Here is a 25831-nt window from a genome sequence, read left to right as displayed (position 1 = left end):
TTTATTTATTGAGGAAAATTATCCAAAGCTACATGTTTGTATGTGGCAAAAGTATGTGAACCTTTGCTTTCAGTAACTGGTGTGATCCCCTTGGGTAGCAATAATTGCAACTAAGCATTTCCAATAACTATTGATAAATCCTGCACATTGGCTTGGAGGAGTTTTAGCACATTCCTCCGTACAGAACAGCTTCAACTTAGGGATGTTGGTGGGCTTCCTTGCATCATCTGCCTGCTTCCACAACATTTCTATAGGATTAAGTGAAGGCTTTGGCTTGGCCATTCCAAAACATTAACTTACTTCTGCTTTAACCATTTGATGGTACGACTTGTGTGTTTTGGGTTGTTGTCTAGTTGCATGACCCACTTTCTCTTGAGCTTCAGCTCACAGACAGATACCCTGACATTTTCCTGTAGAATTTGCTGATACAGTTCAGAATTTATAGTTCCATCAATGATGACAAGCCATCCTGATCCAGAGGGAGCAAAGCAGCCTCAAATCATGAAGCTGCCACCACCATGTTTCATAGATGAGATAAGCTTCTTATGCTGGAATGCAGTGCTTGCCTTTTGCCAAACATAACACTTCTCATTTAAGCCAAAAAGTTCTATTTTGGTCTCATCCATCCACAGAACATTCTTCCAATAGCCTTCTGGCTTATCCATGTGGTCTTTCACAAACTGTAGACAGACAGCAATGTTCTTCTTGGAGAATAGTGGCTTTCTCCTTGCAATCCTGTCATGGACACCATTATTATTCAGTGTTCTCTTGATGGTGGTCTCATGAATACTGAAATTTTCCAATGCAAGAGAGGCCTTTAGTTCTTTAGATCTTACCCTGGGCTTCTTTGAGACCATCTGTGATGGAATGAATCTATGAAGAAGAGGGGGATGTGGGGGATAGAAGCAGAGATCAAGGCTATCAGGAAGGAGGGGGTGCATTCAGAAAGGGAAAAGAGGCAAAAGACAGCACAGTCTGCAGGAGGAACGTGGGAAGCGAAGGAAGTTCGGGATAGCCACTCCCTAGAATCTCCCAGGGTATATCCACTTGTTGTAGTAGCATAGATTTAGTCTGGCAAGATTCTGTCTATAGGTGTAAACTAATAAAGGAACTTGACTCAACTGGACTGTTTCACCGTTATTCTTGGGCTGGGCCTGACATCTCCTGGCATATTACACACCTTGCTCTTGGTGCAATCTTGGATGGTGAGCCACTCCTGGGGAGAGTAACAATGGTGTTGAATTGCCTCCATTTGTACACAGTCTGCCTGACAGTGGACTGGTGGAGTCCAAACTCTTCGGAAATAGTTTTGTAACCTTTTCCAGCCTGGTGAGCTTCAACAATTTTTGCAGAGATCCCCAGAAATCTCCTTTCTTTGAGCCATGACACACTTCCACATAATTGTGTTGTGAAAATCAGACTTTGATAGTGAATACCCAGAATTCTGTTCTTTAAATCAAACATGACCTCCCACACTGACACCTGATTATCATCCCACTGATTGAAACCCTGATTCTTAATTTCCCCTTTAAATTAACTGATAATCCTAGAGGGTCACATACTTTTGCCACACACAAATATGTAACTTTGGATCATCTTCCTCAAAAAATAAATGAACAAATATAATGTTTTTAGGACTTGGATGGAGAATAAATCATGTTTTAGGTCATATTTATGCACAAATATTAAACATTCAAAAGGGTTCACAAACGTTTAAGCACCACTGTACTTCAGTAGGTCCTGAAGTAGCCTGGTAATTTTTCCCTTTTACTGACTTGCTTCGCTATCTCTCAGTGCTTATCTGTTTGTAGGAGGGAGAGAAAACAATGACTTGTTGATGGCTGGCTGTAGCTAGTGTGTAACTTTGGAAGGCTTGTCAGGCTGTTAAACTCAACTACTCCTTACTCAGCAGTGTTACCTTCAGAGATTTGTGCTCACTCCACCAAATTGTTGATGTTCAGTTTCACCTCCTCCACACACAACTAGCTTCTCCTAAAGGTATCCAACTCAACTTCCTTTCTCTCCTACCAACCCACACCTTATGCCTTAAGCATTTCTCTTTTATCTCTCTGCAGTATAGGTATAGTCCTTTACTCTCCTAAAGTCCCAGGGAACACAACACCATAAGGAAGGAGAACACTTACATCATCAGCCTTGAGTCTTTGTTTGCACAAGTATAGAAATTTTAAAGGGGAGGAACTTCTTCTGAATATGAGTTTTGATTTGTTGTTTGTTGATTTCCTTATGACAATTATGAATGACAGCTCTTCTTACTGCTGTATGTAGTTACCAGAAATAGAAAATAGGATGTACACCATATGCTCAAAATTCAACTTTCATTTAACCTACCATCTGTTTAATTGTTTGTGATTTTATTGCTGCATTTCAAAATTGCTATTGTTGCTTTTTATGGGGTAGCATTTAAACTAAGATACCCATGAGAAGCCTAAGTGAAATTAGTGAGACAATTAGTATGACAAACTTTTCCCATCTATTCGATTGGACTTATCTATGATTAACTTACTTAATTAAGTTTGGTGATGGCAATGAGCTTTGAAAACCACTTTTTAAAGGTAGTATATAAACATTATAAGTTAATAAATTCACAACATTATAGTATATTCTGAAATATTGTTTCTGTTTTGAAATTTGCTCTAAAGCCTTGGTTTTTAATATTTACAGGCCTGTCACTAATGTCCCTTTCTAGGGATGGAGCTTAAGGGTGCACAAATTATCATTCCCCTATAAGATCAGGTTTGGTTGCCTTGGCAGATGATGTTTACAGGGAGAAAGTCAGGGAAGTGCAGCCCTGTGGATCATTCAGCAGCTTTTAAATACGATTAAATATGTCATTCTTCTGTACTCACTCTGTAGATTGGGAGCTGGGGACATGGATTTGCAATGATTCTGTTCATACCTGCAAGGTCAGTTTCAGAGTCTGAAGGGGTTCTACAGGCTTCCCTTCTATAACCAATTTTGTTCAATATAAATTGAACAATACGAAGCTATGAGGGTGATCATTAGGAGATTAAAAAATAATATTAATTGATGTATTGAGTGTCAATTTTGTTTCTCTATATCAGCTAAGTCAGGAGATATTGAGCAGGTATTACAATCTAATAATGAGGCTTTCAAGGATTCTCTTTAAACTTTCTATGCAGCAACCTGGGAGAGGACATTCACATATAAAAACATCCTGAAAGTCGAATTACCACTTTGTTCAGTTTGGTTTGGTTGTAAGTTTTCCATACAGCTAAAGATACACGTATTTACCTAAGCCTGTCGTTAATTTGTGTCTTGAAGCTTCTGCTTTACTATTAATGATCTGGCTGCATTGTCCTGTGTTATGATTTTTTAAACTTGCCTTGTGGTTTTAAACATGTTGCTATTTTTAGTGTATTAAAATAGTGTAATGTTTATATTTGTTGAATCTCCACTTTGGTATTGTTTTATAAAAAGAATGATAGGAGCAAATAAATATTGTTTAATATTTTCATTATTTTCATTATTTTGGTTCTTCAGAACGCAAGGCTGACCTGTCACACAACACTGATAAGAGTATTCATTATTTATTTATTCATTTAAATTTCTAGGCATTTTTATCCTACCAAGATAGCTATCCTTAGATAGAAGAGCATCCTTCTATCTAAGATAGAAGAGGAAGGTGACTGCATTAGAATTTCCCTTCCTTTTTTATAAAACCAGTGTTTGGGATTGTGCTGCCACAATTCATGTTGGCTCTGGTAGGAGCAAAATAATGCTGTTGTAAGTAGAAAAACTATTACCTGCCCACTATCTATTGCATACTAAGAGATATTGCATTTAGATGGCCTAGTATTCAAATACTCATTGAACACTACTTGTTCATTCCTAGATGTCATTTTGGTATTTATCATATCAATACAGTGTCTCATGCAGCTTCATAATTTTTCAAGCCAGCCAGTAGAAATATAAAGTCAGGTTTGTTCCATTACTCACAAAGGGATAGGGAATTGGTGACCCTCCAAGTATTGCTGTACTACAGCTCCCAGTAGCCTCAGGTGGCATGGCCAATGGTGAAGAATGCTTGAGATAATTATTCACCAACATTTAGAGGACCATGTTTCTTATCCCAGTGTTCATAAAAAAAAAAAAAAAAACACACATCAAATAGAATTGAAGTGAATATATGGGTAGTACTCACTTAATGACTTTAATTGGGACCAGAATTTCCATTGCCAAGCAATGTGATGGTTAGGCGATGCATCACATGACTGCTCCACTTAGTGACCACAGTTTCGGTAGTCCTGGTTGCAGTCATTAGGCCAGGACCATGCTGTTGTTACATGAGGATTTCACACTTCTCCTGCCCTGCTGCGTTTGCCTCCACTTCAACTCCCCTCACCCGCCTATCTCCCTCTAATCTCTGCCTTTTTGACTGCAGAGATGTATGTATGTATGTAGAATAATGCAAAGCAAGTATACAGTAAACTGAACTCTTTTTTTTTTAAATCCCCACAGCATATAAACAATGATCACATACATGGGGAGAAGAAGGAGTTTGTATGTCGATGGCTTGATTGTTCTCGAGAGCAGAAGCCATTCAAGGCCCAATACATGCTAGTTGTACATATGAGGAGACACACAGGAGAAAAGCCACACAAATGCACTGTGAGTAAATACTATTATAATAAGCCAATGGAGGCCTATCTTTCTTTTTTGCTTCCTTCTTTTTGCATGTATGCAGTTTGGCCATGTTAGAATGCACTTAAAATATTATTATGTAGAAAGCAATGTTTGTACACTGTTGGAGTTTCTTCTTATTCATAAATTATCTACATTTGTTGGTGATGTAGATTTCTTTGCTAGAGAGCATACTGTGAAGAATATGCAAAAAGTCTTGAAAGCTGAAATGGGATTAAAAATGAAACAATGGGTATTATAATGTAATATAATACAATGTATAATGTAATATAAAAATCTGCCCCAAACTTGTTATCCCATCTTGAAAAATGTAGAGCTAGAAAAAGTGAAAGAAATGGGGCATCTTCTCTATGAAGATTTGAAGTTCAAATCAGAATATGATCCATTTAATGACATTTTATAAACATACTGAACATGTGGTTTCTATGAATCAGCCCTTACAAAAATATAACAAGAGAGAAAATGATCTCTCTTCAACCTACCAGATACTTCATGAAACCGAGAAACCGAGAATTAAGCCAACAGCCTCTTTTAAGTAACTGGATTTAGAGATATATATCCTTTCCACATGGAGTTCAACTAGCTATTAGGATTAATAGCTTTGAAAAGTAATATTCTACAAATATGTCTACTTTTTTTAAAAGATGGGTAGGTTAGCAAATGTCACCGCATCTTGTGATATGAATGTTATAAGAATTTCTATCTTGGGCTTTCCCCAGTCAAGCATGGTTACAAATTTTGGGACTTGCAGCCTCAATACATCTGGAGGACACCAGGTTAGGGAAGGCTTTATTAGTCCCTTTTTAAATCACCATCTATATCTGGAAGCTTGAACTGAATTAAATCTAAGCATGTGTGCATACGCTCTCTTTTTGTGAGATGATGGATGGATGGATGGATGGATGGATGGATGGATGGATGGATGGATAGATAGTTTATGCAATCCTAGGTCTTCTTTTGTCTAGTAAAGATTATTACTAGGTAAGCATGCATAGGTTTGCAGTGTTGCCATTGCCCTAGAATATCAAAATAATCATTGTTCCTTTGTGTACAAGCATCCTTCCTTAAATAATGAGACCAGCTAGGCTTTTATTTTAGCTTGGGATTATAGCAGGCTCATTGAAAAAAAGAAGAAAATCTTGAACACATTGCTATTATGGCTGGATCTTGAAAGCTGCTTTCCCTTTGATGTGGGATATTTTACTGTATTATCCCTTCTCCCACTCTCCATTTTCTATAAACAAATGTTTAGAATAATCTAATTGTACATGTTGTCTTCAGTTTGAAGGCTGTACGAAGGCCTACTCCAGGCTAGAAAACTTGAAAACCCACTTGAGATCTCACACTGGAGAGAAACCATATGTTTGTGAACATGAGGGCTGCAACAAAGCATTTTCTAATGCATCTGATCGTGCCAAACATCAAAACAGAACTCATTCTAATGAGGTAAGAAAACACATGGGTAGTATAATGTTCAAACTATGCATAAACTTAGTGCTATCAAAACTGTTTATTGTAAAACATTTATTTACAGAACAACTGTATATTAGAAATATGTGAAGACATGAAACTCAAGAAGAAAAGAAGATGATTTGGAAGCAAGTAATTGCTTCTAGAATCTGAGTTTCCTTTTATAAATCTGCTTTAACTGCTGGGACATCAGGAATAACTTAGATTCTGCCACATACAAATAAAATCCTGTTTGTATCATGAGATAGACCCAAACAAAGCAGTCTCTGAGTGGTTTTATAAGGAAAATTAGGTGCAAGATTTTGTCAGCATTTTTGAGTGATCTCTAGCTCAGCCACTCCTAGCCAGTATTTGTGTAACTCAGCCACTCCTAGGCAGACTTTACCTGAAATGTGCCTGATAGCTCCTGGATTCAGCCATATATTTGATTATTGGTTCCTATTCTCTCTCACTTCATCTGGGAGTGGTATGACATGGTTGCTAGAAGAAAACACAGATACTATACATAATCTGAAGCTGCATCACTACTGATAATTGATCATATTACCCATCTTTCATTTTTTATGGATTTTGGTTAGTGATAACACACATGAACAAAAATTATGTGTACAAGCAACATCATGTACATATTATGCAAGCATTTCCTGGATGCACAACTCTTTCTTTCTGTTTAGAGACTGGCCTAAAATGTATTAAAAAGGCAAACTAAGGGTGCAATCCTGAGGCAACTGTGAATAAAGTAGAAAGGTAATTTCTATCAGTATATGGAGGAGAGTAGGACCTCCTCCTAGGATCTCTAGTGTTAATTATTTATTTTTCAATATTAGAGGATAGTTTATTAAAGTCAAAACTATTTCACATGAATCATAGTTCGCATGGATAATAATAATCCCATTGATTAAGCTAGTAGTCCAATTCATACTTATATAAATGAGATCAAAGCCAGTTATCAATTTGTTGAAAGAGGAAATATATATTAGGGAAAAAGAACTAGTTTTTCCCTAATATATATTTATAGTGATATTTTGGTGAGTTTAGACTTACCAAACAGGTCCTGGTTCAGATTCTTCCATGACTAGAGACTCTACCACATTACTTCAGTCAGTCACTCTCAGCTCAACTTATATAACAGGTTTGTTGTTACTGGTATAAAAGAAGGGTAGATCTCTCCCCACTCCCCAAGTATGCCATCTTTAGCTGTCAGAGTCAAGACAAATATTCCATCCAGTAAATAAAGGTGGAAAATGGAAGAACCTAAAAGAAACCAAAACCAATGGTAGCACTCTTTCCATTTACAGAAACCCTATGTCTGCAAAATACCAGGCTGCACAAAGCGCTACACAGACCCAAGTTCTCTCCGAAAGCATGTAAAGACTGTACATGGCCCTGAAGCGCATGTCACTAAGAAGCAACGTGGAGATATCCATCCAAGACATCCACCGCCAAGAGATCAAGGCAGTCACTCCCAAACCAGATCCCCAGGCCATCTGACTCAGGGTGCAATTGGTGAGCAAAAGGACCTCAGCAACACTACCTCAAAGCGTGAAGAATGCCTCCAAGTTAAAGCTGTTAAGTCAGAGAAGCCAGTGGTATGCTACAACTTCTGTTTATTTTTGTTCCTTAGATATAAAAGTGTACATTGTTCATTCATTTATTATGAAATATTACAGCATTAACCATTTGGTGTTTTCTTCAGAATAACTGTTTATAATAAGGAGAAAGCTATTCTGTCTCACAATCACTATGTAGTATAAGGTTAAAGAAACTCATCAAACACAGAGAATGGTGAACTATTTCTAGATTTAATGGGTTGAATTTTCACATAATTTTTATACTCAGATTTGTGTTTGCTTGTTTTGGTGATAGATGTGATAGGGGAGTGACAACTAAGTGCTGTGGGTTGTCTAATCTTGAATGCATTTGTGTATCTACAATATTCTCACACTATTTAGAGGTTAAAATTAGTAGTTATATGCATTAATGCAAAGATTATAAAATCTGAAGCCTATTCACATTTGAATGACGGTAACGACCATCATGTATAATAATTTTGTTAACAAAATACCTTGTTATCAAGACTAACCAAATGTTTCCCGTTAGAATACATGGTAATCTAAATCTGTATAAATTGCACTGTGTTGGCTTGGAAGTTTAGATCATCTACGTCTGTCACTGGGCCTTCCAAAGCAGTTTTTCTGTTTAACTCACAGTCCTGCAGGACTCTTTCCTGTGAAGGCCTCCTCAAAATGATTGGGAATTTTGAACTTTTCCCAAGAGTGTATACTTAACATTCGAAAATTAGTTTCTACAAAATAATAAATATAAAAAATTACTTAGAATAACTTAGTTCAGGCGTGAACGAACTGCAGTTCCCATATGCTCTGAGCCCATAGTTGTGGCTCCAGAGCATACCACTTTATCGATATTCCGTTGCAAAACCATTGAATTTTAGGGAAAGCAATTATTTCACAGTTTTTCAGGAAAGGAAAAAAAAAATCAGGTGGTGGCCAAATAGGTGCATTATTTATTGTGGACTTTGCAAATGTGCCTCTTCCTTAACTGACTGCTAATATAAAAGTAATAATAGTTTTATAAAGTTTTATGATAAATTCTGATCAATTACAAATATAATTTAAAATCATAAATTGCAAGTAATATTGTCCTTATACAGTAAGTCAGAAAGAACTTAGCCTTAATTTGTCTATGAATAACACTTCTATTGGAAATAGAAATTTTCATGACTTAATTCCCCACCCCCCAGAAAATAATCTGTTTTTGAAAGACAGATGTGAAAGAGATACAGTTAATTGTGGATTATATGCTACTGTATATACCTAATATAACCATCTGTAATATTTTTCATGATACGTTACCCTGTCCTAGAAATCTGTGCAAATTCTGATACTTCTACTCAGGTTCTGTGTTAAGATAGCCATTCTTTTCTATGGAGACTGGGAACTGCCTGTTTGAAGAATGAGTTTCCTCAGCTGACTTGAATAGATGGTCTGTCCTATATCCAGAAGCTCTTTTCTTTTGTCTACAAACCTGATGTTGGATCAGAAATTGGCCCTGAGTGACTAAATGTTAACGTAATGGTATTTAAGGTGTACTAGAAACGATTTCCTAATAAAGTTAAGAGTTCAGTATCTAAATATCTTTGAGAGTGAAGAGGGCAAAAGTGACTATTTTAAGAATAACATCAAATATACTGCAACATAAAATTGGTGCTAAAATAATTGATCTGTGTGCATTGTATAACCATATGTTTTATTTCTTTTATTTTACTAATCCAATATTTCTTCTACCTAATGCTCTTAATGCCATGTTCTATCTTCCTAAGGACAGTGGGTAATAAGGTGAGGGGATTTTAACTTCTCCGCATTTTTTTCATTGCTGTTAAAAAAAAATCATTTACTTGTTGTTTGAAAACATTTCATTAACTGTATTCACAACTGTTATAAAATCATACTTTATAACAAATGGCATGCAAACCAGTTAGCTGTAAAATCAGTCTTACATGGATATGTAGATATTTGCATATACATCTGTGATCATTCTCTAGCTGTGACTGCTGTGAAGAATTTGCCAGTGGCAAGAACAGGCTTCTGACCCTCAGATTTCTTCATTCAGCTAGCATGAACCTGTAGCCATCACAATAGCATTTCAGGTTGAACTAAGTAATTTAAAAGTTCCCACTGAAGGTTCAACTAAATGCGTATAACACAATATATTATCAGTGTGGCAGAATACTTTGATTTTGTTGCCAGTTGGTCCTGAAAGTTCTTGCCTGCTTATCCCACATGATGGCAATGATCATGTTGTTAAAACATTTGACAATCCAGATTTGATTCCAAAACAAATTAGTCCACAAGAAGTATGTCTGTAGAGATAAAGAGTTGACAGGCAATGCTGTAACAAATATGTTGTAAAAAGATACTGAGGAGGCTGTTCTTGAAAGCAAAATAATTTTGCATGTCTAAATTAGGATTGTATGGATATTGAATCTCTGCTGCAGCACTAAAGCTATGCCAGCTGAAGTTCTGAGTACTTTAGTTTTTCATTTCCAATTACTACTACTACTACTACTACTACTACTACTACTACTACTACTACTACTACTATTATGGTTGATGATGTTGTTCATGATGAAGATGATACTAATGGTAGCATCTACAGCTGCAGAAGTAGACTTCTAGATGTTTGGTTCCCTGAAACATTTTGGAGCAGAAAATGGGGGAGAAAAATCTCCATGCTCTAAGTGCATTGGGAACTGATTCAAAATGCAATCCCATACATGTTTTTATGTGACTGCAGTGAGCTCAGTGGAACATAACTCCCATATTAATGATTATATAACTGCAGCCCTAGCTTGTTGACTTGGCACATATTAATGAACAGTTTTAAAACTACTATTAGAAGAATAGTTTTTTCAGCTGCTAGTAATGTGAACTCAACATTAGCAAATAAAAGTCAATATACTATATTTAAATGATATATACTAAGTAATTCAAAGCTGTATTTGAGATTGTGTTATTATTCAACTTTATAGAGAGGTAAGTATGGTCCAATTTTGCATCAGGAATGTGGGAAGAGAGTCCTCTGGCACCTTCAAAAGTACTTTTATTTCACAGATGAATTAAGTTGGTGGGAGGAAGGAAGTGTAGAAAAGCAGAATTGTTTTGGTGATTGGAGCAAAGAGAAAAAATGCATTAGGAATATCAGAAATTTTACTTAGAAATATTTGTTGTTATCAAAAGTTTGCTGCAAAAATTTGGAGTGTTCCTTAACTTCCAGGAAATCAATTATTCTATGAGTTTTATTCTCCTGAAGAAGGACTATGTTTACACAAATAGTTGGGTTTTTTGCAAGGGGAGAGAGCAAGGTTTCTTGAACAGTTATTTGTCTCTCCCTAAAACCATCAAACCACAATAAACTGGAATAGTTACAATTACAAAATAAAGTTTAAGCTGAAGAAACTGTAGAATTATGACGATGTACTATTGTATATATAAACAATAAATGGAGTAGTTACTGGTGTAAAAAATATTTGCCTGACTCCCATTTTTTTTAAAAAATGTTATTTTAGTTCAGGTTTGACAAACCAATGGCTTTAAGAACTATTTTTCTGTTAATCAACAGCATCCTCAATTTGGAAAACATATTCTAAAACTTTGTTTTGCTTCACCTGAATATCACTAATGTAAAGAAAACATTGCTGAACTTGTGCTTGGTAGATTGACCTGTGACACATAAATATTGCAATTACAAACCAGAACCAAATATAGGAAATGGAAGGAAAGCCTTCACAAAAACAGTTGTAATGACTGAAACTGGTAAAATTTCAGCCGCAAAGTGGTATTGATATTTTATCAGCCCTATGTACTGGATGGAACATTTCTGATGGCATGCAAGTTTTTGATGAAGCATTCTGAGTTTGCTAGTGACCTTTTTTTATATCACTGGGGAAAACATTGGTCCACTAGCATCAGTCTGTTTCTGTGTAATATTTTTCAGGAAGGAATAGCCAATATATTTCTGTTGAGGATCATGTTTCTTTGGGCTTAATCTGCTGGAGGCTGCAGCAGGGGAGGGATTGAAGTCAGCCATAAGTGGAACCAGAGCCAAAAATTTGTATGAATGACTGTTCTTTCTCTGACACTTGTTTTCCTCCAGACATCTCAGCCAAGCCCTGGTGGTCAGTCTACATGCAGCAGCGAACAGTCCTCCATCAGCAACTATGCCAACAATGGGATCGAGCTTAATCTGACCAGTAGAGGTAGTGTAGGAGACCTCAGCATCATTGATGAAACCCCTATCATGGACTCTACCATTTCCACAGCAACCACAGCTCTTGGCTTACAGACCAGGAGGAACATGACAGAGACCAAGTGGATGGAGCAAATCAAGCTAGAAAAGTTAAAACAAATCAACGGAGTGCTTCCAAGACTGAACCCCATGCCATCTTCCAAAGCCCCAGCTTTGCCACCTCTCATTGGAAATGGTAAAATGTGTTCATTTAATATAATTACTTAAAAGTATCACCTGGGTATTTGAGATTTAATTCTTTAAAAGAGAAAGTAAAAATGATGTAATTGAACTGAGCACTGCAAAAAGTCCTCCATACTCTTAACAACAGGAATATTATTCTTACCTTAGTTAAAATGAAAAATAATTTAAATAAAAGCAGAGCAATTTGCTTAGCATAGTCATAGTCATAACTGGACTGTTAGTTCAAATTGCAGCTGGAGATGATTTATTTGTATTCAAATACGGCTTCTGCTAGCAATGCATCCTAAGAATTCCAACGTTGTCTTCAAAGCTTTTCAGTTTTCACGAGTCACTTCCTCGTGAGATGGGCGGTGTCTAAATTTGAAATATAAGTAAGTAAGTAAATAAATGAATAAATAAATAAATGATTGACTGATTGATTAAATCCATTTTATATTATTTATTTTATTTTTTCCCAGTTTTTCTGCTTCAGCGACTGCTCTGATCATTTCCTGTTTAGATATCTTTAGTATTTTTGATATGAGGAAAGAACTAAAGGGATAATTTTAATTTTCTCTACTTTGTATGAAACAGGGCTATGAGGGCAGCTACTAGATCCATATACCATTCCAGCGTACCATGTATCATTCTTAACATTCTTTTTTTTTTTCCGGCCTTCCTGAATTCGGAATTTCCCATGTGACAGGCACCATCAGAGGGCTGCTAGGAAGGAATGGTACATGTAGATTTCATTGTCAGATTTTCTCCTCCAAGGTCTGATCTCCTTTTCCCTTGGTCCTTGGTATGTGGTTCTACAAGTCATGATGGCAGCCTAACTAGCTACATTAATTAATCAGCTAATTAATCAGTTAATTGGCTAGATTGCTTTATTAGAAGTTAGCTGTATTAATTTTTACTTTAAAAAAATACTTTGATTAATCAGTCACTTTTATAAAAATATTAAACATTACCTTGTAAAGGCATTCTCCATTTTCTCTCTTCTAAGAGGAAACCTTTAAAGGCACATGGATGCCATAATCTAAAAACAAGCTTTCTTGTTTACTTATTTATATTTTTAATTTTTATTCTGTCTCTTTGCACAGGAGACACTTACTGCAGAAATGCTGATTTTACCCATATACAGATGCATATGAAGATAACTGATAAATTCAAGTAATCAACTTAGGCCACATAAGCCTATACCCTCTTCTCTAGAATTAAGTTTAAATGAGCTCAAACCATTTAACCATTTATATAATTGCATTGTTAAATTCATCATACCCATAGGAGTGTTTCCAAATATATATACATCCATAGGAATAATTCCAAATATGTACACAGACATAAATACACACACACACACACACACACACACACACAAAGTTGTAGGTCAGTAAGAAGCATCCTGGTATGGCCTCTTCTTAATATGCTGGTCTTACACATAAATAACATTGGAATATTCAGTATGATCTACTTGTTACCTGAAGCAGCATGGTCCAGCCACAAGTTAACACCACATAAAAAATAAAGTGCAATTCTACCCAGAGCAAAATTGTTACATGGACTTCAATCTATAATATGTTATGATCTGTGTATGACTCCTGAACAATATTTAACAATCCTGAATGCAGCAGCCTACATGCACACAAACCAGTCTCAGTATTACCATGTTATACCACTGCTATAGGAGCTGATATGTTTCCAAGTACAATTCAAAGTGCTGGTCAATACCTTTAAAGCCCTATATGGCTCAGGGGCAGGTATTTAAGAGACTCCCTTTCCCAAATAGTCTTTATCCATCTAACCCAGGAAGTACAGTGGGGTATCCTTAAGGGCAGTTCCCTACCTATGGTACAGTTTGCCTCCTAAGGTGAGGATGGCTTCCACCCTTATCACCTTCCAGACCTAACAAAATTTTAGCTTTTCTGAAAGGCTTTTGGGAATTTATTGTAGACCCACAGGTATGTGTTACAAATACAAGGCCATTTTCTTCAAATACATGAAACATATTTCATATCATTTCTGTATTCCTCCTGATCAGTTTTCAATATGACACATTTCCTTTTTTTCTTGTTATTTTTTTTCAGGTATTCAGTCAAATAGCAGCTGCAGTGTCGGAGGAAACATGACTATCTTAACCAACAAAAATGAAGTCACAAACATGGATATTACTGTATTAAACATGCTGAACAGAAGAGACAGCAGTACTAGCACAATTAGCTCAGCTTACATGAGCAGTCGTAGGTCCTCTGGGATTTCACCTTGTTTTTCCAGTCGGAGATCTAGTGATGCTTCTCAGGGGGACAGAAGGCTTCAGAACCTCAGTGTTGCCGACTCCTATGATCCCATTTCAACTGACGCCTCAAGGCGATCCAGTGAAGTTAGCCAGTGTGATGGCTTGCCTGGACTTCTCAGCCTTACTCCTGCACAGCAATACAGGCTGAAAGCAAAATATGCAGCAGCTACTGGTGGACCCCCACCAACACCACTGCCTAATATGGAGAGGATGAGCTTGAAAACAAGAATGGCACTGTTGGGTGATTCTAGGGAATCTGGGATGTCACCCTTGCCCCCAGTAAATTCTCCTCGAAGATGTAGTGATGGTGGGACAAATAGCTACAACAGGAGACATCTCCTGCCACATGATATGCTTGGGAATAGCACAAGGAGAGCCAGTGATCCTGTGAGACCAGTCTCCGATAACCTGTCCTTTCCAAGAGTCCACCGTTTTAACAGTCTCAATAGTTTTAACCCTCCTGCTTTGCCTCCATCCGTGGAAAAACGGAACTTCATCCTGAAGAATTACACTCGCCCAGATGTTGGTTTGTTCTGGAACTTCTGTTCCCCTTGCCCTCCAAGTATCTCTGAGAATGTGGCTATGGAGGCTGCTACCACAGAAGCGGATGGTTGTCTAAATGATGAAGATCTGTTACCAGATGACGTGGTCCAGTATTTGAATTCTCAAAATCAAGGTTTGTATGACCAATCACCAAATGATGGACTAGACAACAACAAAGAACATCACAATCCAGTAATGGAAAACAACAACAGCTTTGATCAGTCCCCTCCAGCAAGCAATTCTCAGAAAAATGACCTACCAATTCAGTGGAATGAAGTAAGCTCAGGAAGTTCTGACTTATCTCCATCAAAATTAAAATGTGGACCACAATCCTTAATCCAGCAAACTCAAACCATAGGCCTCTATAATAACATGGTTGTCCAGCAGCAGCTGCAGCATGCACTGGAGAGAAATGGCGCAACTCAACAAAATGGCTACCAGCATCTTGTAGACAACAATGCCTCTTGCAGTATAGAGCAGAATGCAATCATGAACAACAATGACACAAGTTCTTACCACCTACAATCAAGTAAAACACAGCTCTATAGTGATAAATTTGGCAGACAACCTGTGGACAATGCCTGTGATATGATGAATCAAGCCCAAAAGCTGAGAAGCCATTTCATGCTTACTAGTGGAAGCCAGCAAAATTTTGGCTATCCTGTGGTATCAGATGAGCAATCTGCCAATGTAATTAACAGGATGCAGAGCAGAAACATGATTTTCGAGGAGTACCTTCCTTATCAGTCAGTAGATGAAGTGAGTCATTGCCAAGAAGCAAAACATTCCAATAAAATGATAGAGCAAATTATAGTTCCCTCACAACCTAGCTATCAAGAACTGCTGAATTGTCTGCCACTGTCTCAGAATGGGATCCAGCCATCAGTTCTGGCCAAAACCTACCAATCCTATGCCAACCACTGTGGAGACAGATGGCAAAACACTTTAAGGAATAACATGGTGAGGCAACAAGGACTTATAATGGATGCCAACCAACCACACAGGGTCACTGGCATCAAGGTAGAATCTCAAGGTCAGTTACAACAGTTCTGCTCTAATGTGCAGAATTATTCTGGTCAGTTATATGACCAAACCACAGGGTTTAATCAGCAAGCTCTGAAAGCAGATGCTTTCTCCCTTTCAGAAGCAAATTACCTGATACAGGAGACAGCTGTTGAAAGTTCATCAGAGCTTCTCTCCCCAGGGGCCAACCAAGTGACAAGCACAGTTGACAGCATTGACACAAGCAGCCTTGAAGGTGTGCGGATTGATTTTGATGCTATCATAGATGATGGTGATCATGCCAGCTTAATTTCAGGAGCCCTGAGCCCCAGCATCATTCAAAATCTATCTCGCAATTCTTCCCGTCTCACCACTCCCCGAGCATCTCTTACATTCCCAGTTATGCCCATAAGTACAACCAATATGGCTATTGGGGACATGAATTCTTTGTTGACTTCACTTGCAGAAGAAAGCAAGTTTCTTGCTGTTATGCAATAGACATAACTTAGGGTATGAAAGTTTTTAAAATGTAATTTTTGTTAGTTGTCTTAAGTACTTTAACAATCTCATCTCACCTAAATGAGATGTGTTTCAAGTATATTCCTTTTATGGAATAAGAACTCTGAAAAACCCTAAAGTGTTCTAGGGAGAAACTGTCTTCCGTTTCAGCTTTGAATCAGTATTGTTACACATGCCATTCCTTCTTTTTTATTATTTTATTTTTTGTATGAATTTTTGTTTTTATTTTTGTAATTGTAAACCAGTGTAAATGTGTAATGTGCATGTTAGTTTATTTTTGAGGAGGATCTAATATTACAACTTACTGCTACCCAAAAGAAAATACAGTTTCGAATGATTGTTGCCAGAACTCTTATGTAACCAATTTCTAAGGCACATTACTGAGGAGATATATTGAGCTGAAGTTTGAAGTTCCATCCACCAAACTTCATTGGCAAGAATTGTTGAAAGCAAAGTGAACTAATTTATGATGTGGGAGGGGAAAATTAGTACTTTGAGGGGTTATTTCTTCTGCTCTATATCCGTGGTTTTTAAACTTTTTATCTTTGAGGAAAGAACCCTTTTCTATATCGTTTTGCCTGCTGCAGAATTTTTTCAGAATTTTCATGCAAAAAGTTGGCTTCCCCTGTTGGATTTCATCATTGTCATGTGTAAACTAAAAGCATGATTAAGTTTACAATGGATTATATTACAGGGAGAAAATCAAAGGCAATGAACAAGTTGCCATTCTGGGAATTCTGCCTACTGTTACTAATTTTCACATCTTTCTAATACGCTTCCAAAGAAGTCTAAGGTTGTCTAGAACTCATGGTAAAAATGACTGGTCTGGGCTGAGAAAATAGATAACTAAAATTAAACCTGAAATTTATCCCAATAAAAATTAAGAGTTTAAAATGGGGAGAGGAGAGGGTTAAGCATTAGATGCCCTGCTCTTATAAAAAAAAATAGTTTTGCTTTTTATCCACAAGGGTAAAATGATAAGCCTCACACTTTTTTATATATGTTGCAATGTGGACGTTAAGCATGACAACATACACCTATTAGGATAAACATACCACTCTTCCACCTCTATTATAAATCTCCTTATCTGACACTTAAATTTAAATAAAACATGCACTTTTAAGGAAGAATTAATATTCTTGTCATGTGATTTGCATACATATAAGAATTCAGGAGTTGTGTCTTTTAAAACATTTTATTCCTTGTAATCACTGTTCATTTACTACTGGAGCATTAGACTATAGCTTCAAAATAATGTAATGGTGCTATAAATGTCTCATATTTGAAACCCCTGTTAAAACTCCATTTCTTGGAGATGTAGGAAGAGTCGACACTGTGACCATCCTTGTTCCCTGACCCAAGCAAGAATTTCAAAGCTTTTAGTTGTTCAGCCAACCACAGGCAAATCCTACATGTTTTGTGTCTGATAATATGAATGTGCTATACAGTACATTGATGCATATAGTATTTAATATAGTAAAAGCAGACAGTCTTGATCAAAGGAAAGCAATAGCAAAACAAAAACATTATATGTAGAAGCATTAGCTTTTGATATAGTAAGACCAGAACTGATAGTGCTTCCACGTGCTTCCAGTGATCTACACTAATAGATGTCTATCCAAAATATTTAAAATGTTATTCATTCTTTGAGGTTTGGCATATGGTTTATCATATCTTGATATTTCACGTTATACTTTTATTGCTCCAAGTAATCCAATTTCTTGAGTTAGCTTAGCATTTGCAGCTAATTTATTTATCTCCATCTTCTCATTTGTCACTGCTGTTTTAGTTATTTTTTTAGTCTTACTACACATTCCAAAACAAATTAGCACAGTAAGTTTCATTTATTTAGTATAATGGCTCTAATGTGTATATTCTCTATGGCAGCAAAGGCTGCTTCCTAATATTTCAGGCAAATAATAAAATGATTAAAAACCCAGTTCTGGAGATTGTTTCACAACTCAGGAGTTTTAATGAAGACTTTATTGTTCCATATTCCCCAAAAACTTCCATTGCTGTTGGACTGAGACCGTGCTGGTGGATTTGAAATGGTAGGCTTTGCTAAACAGCTATATTACTTCTCAGTTAATCAACTGTGTCAGAATTATACCATGTTTTCTGCATTCAATTTCTTATGGGTAGGACTCAGGAAATATTACTGTACTGTACTTGAACCTATCGATTGGGTCCTGTCAAATGAGATAGTTGGGATATTTTTACATAATTCTCTGTCCAGTAAGACCTGGACAGTTGAATTCTAATCCAACCACTGCATTATAGCCACCAAAATACGTTTTTTATGATAGCACTCCACAGATGGGCTATAACTTTTGAAAACACTTAACCATGTGGATACCCCAGACTGTGATGACAATTTTTGGCTGATACTGGTGGATAAATTTTCTGCTTAATTGTGGGTATCCCTCTGGTGAATACTTTTATTTATTTTTATTATTTACTGTGGGTTAGATCCAAACTGGGACTTACTTAAAATAGACACATTGAAATCAGTGGGACTGAATAATTAAGTCTGAAGTCCCAACTCAAAATGTATAATATTGTATTTCTTTCTGAGTTTAGCGATAGCTGACAGAACCATGTAAAATTAACATTAAAATTGTAATTTTACCCATTGCAGCTCTTATGCAGAGTAATGCTTGTTTACCGAAAGTACTTTAAGTATTAAGTTATAGCAACTGATCTAAGTTACTGGAGAAGCTATTTTTTCCTACTATTCAAATATTCTTTCATAAGATCCATGTGGAAGACAGATGTATTTATTGTTATGCCTTCATTTCCATTAAAAAGATTGCTCATTATGGTACACTGAAGTAACAAAAGGGAGTGACAAATTTCGAATTACTATCATTCCAATAATTCAGTTTTGTAAAATATATATCTAAATCACATCATTCCATCAAGATGAGAGCAGGTGTAAGCTCAGTGCTCTTTGACAGTTGCTGTTGTTTTGCTTTGTTTTGCTTCATATTTCCTTAATTGCAACCCCTCACACAGTGGCCATTTTCTCAGTCCCTCTAAACTGGTCTTGGGAAATACTGAGGCGAAGGGCTTTAGTTGGTGAGTAGTTGGAACTTACTGCAAATCTTCTGGACCTAGAAGCTAGAACACCACAATAGCTCAACAATCATGGAAATTTTATCTTCCCAAATGCTTGTTAAGATAATACATCTGAGACTCTTTCACAAGATTCCTAAGTCCATTAGAATTTAGGCTGATTCTCAAGAACCAGTGTTTTGTTAGTAATGTGTTGTATTTTTTGTAATCTCTATATAACCTGATTCTTCAGAATGGTTTAGACTACAAATATGAACCAGAAATATTTAGTTGTATACCTCATGCTATGCATCACCTAATAATCTAGTGATACACTACATGCAGTTTGCCTAAATAATAACCACCACTTGCTCAGCCAGTTATGAAAGTGTGTTCCATTTGTACATTTGGTAGGAATTTTAACAGCAGCAACTTTAACTGGGTAATGTAAACATTATTATAAATCTGTCTTCCCAAACCTTGTGCCCTTCAGATGTATCTGACTACAATATAATTCTCCAAATGACTGAGACTGTATTCAAAAACATCTGGAAAAAATCAGATTTGGGAATGGTACTGTATACGTTTAATTTCTGTCACCAGAAACTAACTGTTGAGTTTTATATGAAATGTTCCTGGATAAAGCAGTTTAGCTTTTCTTCAATGGAACTTTTCCTTTCCTTCTCTGATGTAGATTTGTCACTTATATACAAGTAGGTACTGTTGAATTAACAAAAGATATGTTAGGATAAACCTAACTTGTCAGTCTAGAGCAGTATTCAAGAAATAAGCCTATGAGATCATTGGAGTTTTAAGGAAATATGGCTAGGCTCAGACAGGAAGGAGCTTTCCAGAATGGAACAGAACCCAACACTATGCACTTATATAAGACAGCAGTTTAGACTCTTAATTCTTACTAAAAGAAAATTGTGATATGGTACTATGTTTAAAAATGCTGGTTTCTTGGCATTAGTTATTTCTGTTTTGGATGTGATTTTTGAAGACAATATTGGATAAATCATAGACTAGTCATCCTGCAATCTTTTGCAAGACCTCTTTTTATGTTCTGTAAAAAGCTGTGTTTCTCTTCCTGTAATAGATGTGCCTTATTCTTAATTAATCTGATTTTTAAAAAAGTTGGGGGACCAAAAAATAGTGCCAAATTTTAACTGTAAAGCTTTGCTTTCCATAATAGCTTTACCGCTCTTAAGAAGACTGTCTGAATACTGTCTTGTGAGTCTTGGGCATTCACATGTCATTATCTGTGTTAGGAATTGAGTATCTTATTTGGGAAAGTTAACTTGTCAATCTGCAGATGTGTAAGATAGAAATGTGTGTTGGGGGGGTGGTATTTTCTTTTTACTTTTATAAGAAGTGTATTCTTTTTTTTAAAAAAATGTGTAAATACATTTACATATAGTAGGAATAGTATTAAATGTAGAAGACCTTAGTGGTCTTCATTTGATAAATTTGCATTTATGATCTAATGTTCTTGGGAGCTTTAGATCAGCCTAAACAGTCATAGTGCTGTGTACATATAAACTGTACTTAGGCTTTCAAAATCATTTAGCTCTTTTGTAATGAGGGATAAAATGTTTCTTACAATGTCAATAAAACATTTGTACTTAAGATTTCAGCTTGAATGTTTATTTCAGAAACTAGGGCCAAGTCTTAGCTTTATTATGAGTTACATAACATTTTCCTGCTTTTCTTCTTGAAGAAAATAAATGCCTTGATCAGTCTTCTCCTCCTTCACACCAGCTTATGACAGAGATGATCTTCTTACAGCCAGAGCCATAAACTGGAAAAATAATAGAGATGATGAAGGAAAACCCATTCTGTAGCATCATCGCTTAGCCTTAGTAGCTTTGACTCATGTGGCCAGAGAACAGCAGCTCTTTTTGAGGCGATAAAAACAAAAGCATCAGTCTTAAGATTTAAAAACATTTGTATTAAAAATGAGAAAAAAGAAAAGTAAACTGTTCTTTAAGCTTATGTAACCAAATGCCAACACAATTACAATGGGGTAAAATAAGATACTTAGTGCTTATAAACATACAAACAATATCTCAAACTTCAATCTCCCATAGATTGCTATGGGAAGATGGGCACAGCTTCAACAGACAAGACCTGGCTTAAATAGTTTAGGATGGTACAAAATTTACAAGATTTCAGTCAACATAAAGACAACTGATACTGATACCAAAATCACAGGCAAATTCCTTGAAACAATGAGCAGATATTAAAAATATAAAATCCATAAAGCAAACAAGCATACCTTGAAATAATTTGAATGAATATCCTGGCTTAGAACATTCATGCTACCTCAAAGAAGAGAAATTTCCCCCAGGTCACTTCTCCAAGTAGCTGATTCTGACAATTCCCTGAGTCCCCTAGATTGCAACCTTCAGTCAATACTTTAAGAACACTTCTTAGCTCCTGTTGACTCTGGAGGTCTCTGGCCCATGGTTCAATACCCTATCTCACCTTCAGCCTAGAGACACTCGGCTCTGATTTAGCACCCTTCCTCACTTCTAGTCCCAGAGTAGTGCAGCTTTATTCCTGCTACAGCTTTTGAGCATGGCTTAACTCTCTGCTTCTCCTGGGAATAGCTCACCAAAACCATGTGGCCATTTCCAGTTTCCATCTTGCCCGCATTTTTCAGCAATCTCTTTCCAGTGTTCTTCCTTTTTTGTCCTCCTTGGCAATATGCTTCAGTTTGTATTTCCCAGCTATCTCCCTTCCCTTTTCCTCAAGATAAAGGTCTTTTTGCCACCCAAGGCAGGACTGAGGAGAACATGTTAGGCAAGCCTAATCAGAGTTCTGCCTTTCTTTCTTGAGGCTTGGATTTTGCAGTCCATGTACTCATCTGCCTGCTCAAGTATGGTATATGTGTATTGACTGTCTGACTGAATGTGTGGGAGGAAGGCCTGCTGTGCCTCGCCTAAGTGAGCAAAGGTGGTGTTGGCCTTCACTACACTTTCATTTGCAGACTACATCTAATATTATGATGGAAAGGACACATTGTCATCATCACCAGAGCAATAGATCAGGGATTTAAAACTGAGACTAATACTAGAAAGTGGTTGAGTCACAAAACATCCCTGTCCTACATAATTGACCAGCAAGCATTTACCATATGCAATTGATTAGCAAATTGTTTAAAGAAATGGCAGATTGGAAATATATATATTCATATATTTCCAGATCAGCCTTGACTTTTTGCCTGAACAAATATATTTGTGGTTCTATTTTGTCTGATATAATCATCCAACTTTATCAATTTTTGCTTGTCCCACTACAATACGTGAGAGAAGGAGCAAATATATCAGCAAATCATGTAAGATGAAGTGAGGAATTATACCACCTTATATTGTCTGTGATACCTGTAAGGAATATATGCTTTATTTGCAAATATATGATCAATTGTGGTTGTTTTATTGTTATACTTCATGGGGGAAAAGATCACACATTTAAATTAGAAAATTAGAAGGGAAAGTTACGGAAGTTAATTTTGAGCATATATGCAAGTTGACCTACATAAGAATTTTGAAGTCTAAAGAGGAATGTAATCTCCTCTATACACTTAATGGAAAATATTCAATGAATAATATAAAACAAAACTATTGGAAACAAAAGGAAAGTCCTAGTAAACTAGTAACATCTCATTTGAAAGATTTACAACAAAATAATACTATTTATACCATCAAGTATGTTCAGGGTACATAGTAACTGATTAAATAAATAAATAATCAATGCAATTTTTATTCTCTGTTGTGTAATACTGAGTCAAATGTAATAAAAAAATTAAATTAATCATCTTTTTAAAAATCCTTCCAAAAATTGCACATTATCAGGCTGCCACCTTAGATGCACCTTTATCTATATAACAACAACAACAACAATAATAATGCATGAAATCTATGAAAACAGATAAAGCTCCTTGATGACTTATCTCTTGAATGGTTTAGACATATATTGGTGGGATTTTTTCCTCCAATTGATTTGGAGTCTTTAATGACACTTTTCGAATGAAGTTTTCTGACCCCCTTTAAGAAGACCTAAATAACTCATTTCCTATTATCTGTGCAAGTTATTATTCACTTTTCTTGTTAGATGTTGATGGAAAATATTGACATTGGTATGTATATTATAGATGATACTCCCTCCCATCCTACACAATCTGAATGTATAACAGTTTAAGCAGTATATGGCAATATTAAATTACTACATGAAATTTATTCAAAAAAATTGGAACCAGTAGTGATAGCTATGAAACTTCCTTCATTTATGATGTGATCTTATCAAATTGTTAATCACAATGGATATAAATATTTGGCTAAAGATTCTACTGCATTTATGAGGAAAGATAAATGAGATCTGCTAAATTCCCTTATTTAAAATTGAAGGGTGGGGATTGGGTCTTTTAGGGGTAGAGGAGTCAAGCAAGATCATATAGACTTTGTCAAACAAGTTTTTACACCATTTGACTTACTGCAAAAGGAATTTAGATTGCCCAAAATTTAAAAATGCAGTACACTCAATTAACACCTCTTGATTTCCCAGTTTGGTCTAGATGCATTACAGGCATTTAAAACTCCTGAATTATTGTCAGTACTGGTGCATTTCTTGGATGAACATTGATCTGTTTTTTTTAAGCAACTAAATGATATAGTTAAGATAGATATTCATTATTTGCAAGAACTCTAGAATAAAGAGTTTGAATAGCCCAGACTACACCGTATGAAAGAATATAAAGTATGTTGTGATCATAAAATGAAATTAGTTCAACTAAGTATTTTCTTGTACATTTATTAGACATCTCAGAGACTCTTTTAAAAAGATTGGTTATCAAGTTCATTATGCAGAAGAGTAACAGGAACAAAGGGACATTTAGTCATAGTCATTTTTTCATGAGATGGGCGGTATCTAAATCTGAAATATAAATAAAATAAATAAATCATGGAATTATTTCATTATTGCCGCACTTCAGTATAATATTCCTAAATTTGTTAATGAGTACCTTTGAATTATTTACCAAAATTTTGGAATTTATCACTTTATGAAGAACTATAGATTTATTGAGAATGTGGTACAACTAAAAAGATTACTCTTCATAGTTGAAAGGCAGTAAGACCCTGGGATTACAATCTTGGATGGATGATATCTGTTTACTTTCTCCATATGAACTGGCCACCAATATTATAGACTGATCAACATTATTCCATGTGGCCAAGGCTTAATAAAAGATAAAACTTGAGCTGAATGACTCTCTATTTATCTAAATTAATGCATTCTTGTTGCTTTCATTTTGGGGGGTTTGTTTTGCCTTGTGCTTTGCAGTTACTTTAGTTTTGTTCTTTTTTGTATATTAAAGGAATAAAAATAAATGAGATATACTAATTCCTGCTTTAGCATATCATAACTTTAAAATATTTCTATAACAATATTTCTCAAATTAGTCTTAAGCAGTCTTCCTTCTCCAGACATGCAATAACTACCCAAACACTACTGTTGAGAAAAATGGCAAGACAGAAGGCTTTACCTGGAGAGGGTGACATAACTGGATTAGATCTCTCAAGATACACTTTCCCATATAAGTTGTAGGAAGGAATATTTAATTATGTCTATGTGATGGGGTTCTTTTTGAACTGAAGGTGTATTTCGCTTTGCAAGGATAGCAACTGACACAGAAAAACAAGTCATTGGAGATTTTTATGCTTTTTACTGTCTACAGTGAAGCTATTTACAACAAGTATTTACAACAGTTATATACAACACGATCCTGGTGTTCACATGGAGTCAGGTTTCCTCCTAAGTCTTCCTTCTGGAGACTCTCCCCCTCTAGTTTTCCTGCTTCTTCCCCCTTTTTCTCCATCTCCCTCCCCCCATTCTGGGCTTGTCAAGAGAGAGTGAGAAGAAAGGAATGGGCTGGATTTACTGTAGCGTGCTCAATAGACTCTGGATATGGTCAGCTGAACACTCTCTGGTCTTCTGCCCAGTTCTTCCCCAGAGACCAGGGCTTGACCAACAATGATCCCCTCCTTTCTGTCTAGATGCTGCCTGCAGGTAGCCGAGTCTCTTCTTCCTGTCTTGGGTGAAGATGTCCTCTCTCTGGGTCTTCATTTCCCTTCTTCCAGGGAAGCCACCCAGGGACCTTTCTTCTCCCTCCCCAACCAGGAACCACCAACTGCTTTGCACACTCATATAACTTCACTCTCCAACTTTTCTCTCCAGCCACTCCATTTTGCAGTCTTTCTCTTTCCTCTCTTTCTC

At 36.2% G+C, this 25831-nt stretch overlaps 1 protein-coding gene across 3 annotated transcripts in view; it reads left to right on the top strand.

The window, feature by feature from the left end:
- The window catches only part of GLI3 (GLI family zinc finger 3), a 278516-nt gene extending 255407 nt beyond the window's left edge, over positions 1-23109 (top strand). For all 3 annotated transcript variants that reach the window (XM_088150011.1, XM_088150009.1, XM_088150010.1), the window contains exons 12-16: positions 4501-4650; positions 5965-6129; positions 7452-7742; positions 11827-12154; positions 14229-23109. In XM_088150011.1, coding sequence (XP_088006137.1) covers positions 4501-4650; positions 5965-6129; positions 7452-7742; positions 11827-12154; positions 14229-16480 — 3186 coding nt within the window. In that variant the 3' untranslated portion in view covers positions 16481-23109. The remainder of the gene's footprint in view (positions 1-4500; positions 4651-5964; positions 6130-7451; positions 7743-11826; positions 12155-14228) is intronic.
- Positions 23110-25831: the final 2722 nt, after the last annotated feature.

This window comes from Python bivittatus, unplaced genomic scaffold (assembly GCF_059951505.1).
Source record: "Python bivittatus isolate LINGU-HERP-01145 unplaced genomic scaffold, Pbiv_v1 ctg000610_np1212, whole genome shotgun sequence".
In the NCBI taxonomy this organism is placed as follows: domain Eukaryota; kingdom Metazoa; phylum Chordata; class Lepidosauria; order Squamata; family Pythonidae; genus Python; species Python bivittatus.
This window is presented reverse-complemented; position numbering and strand designations above follow the sequence as displayed.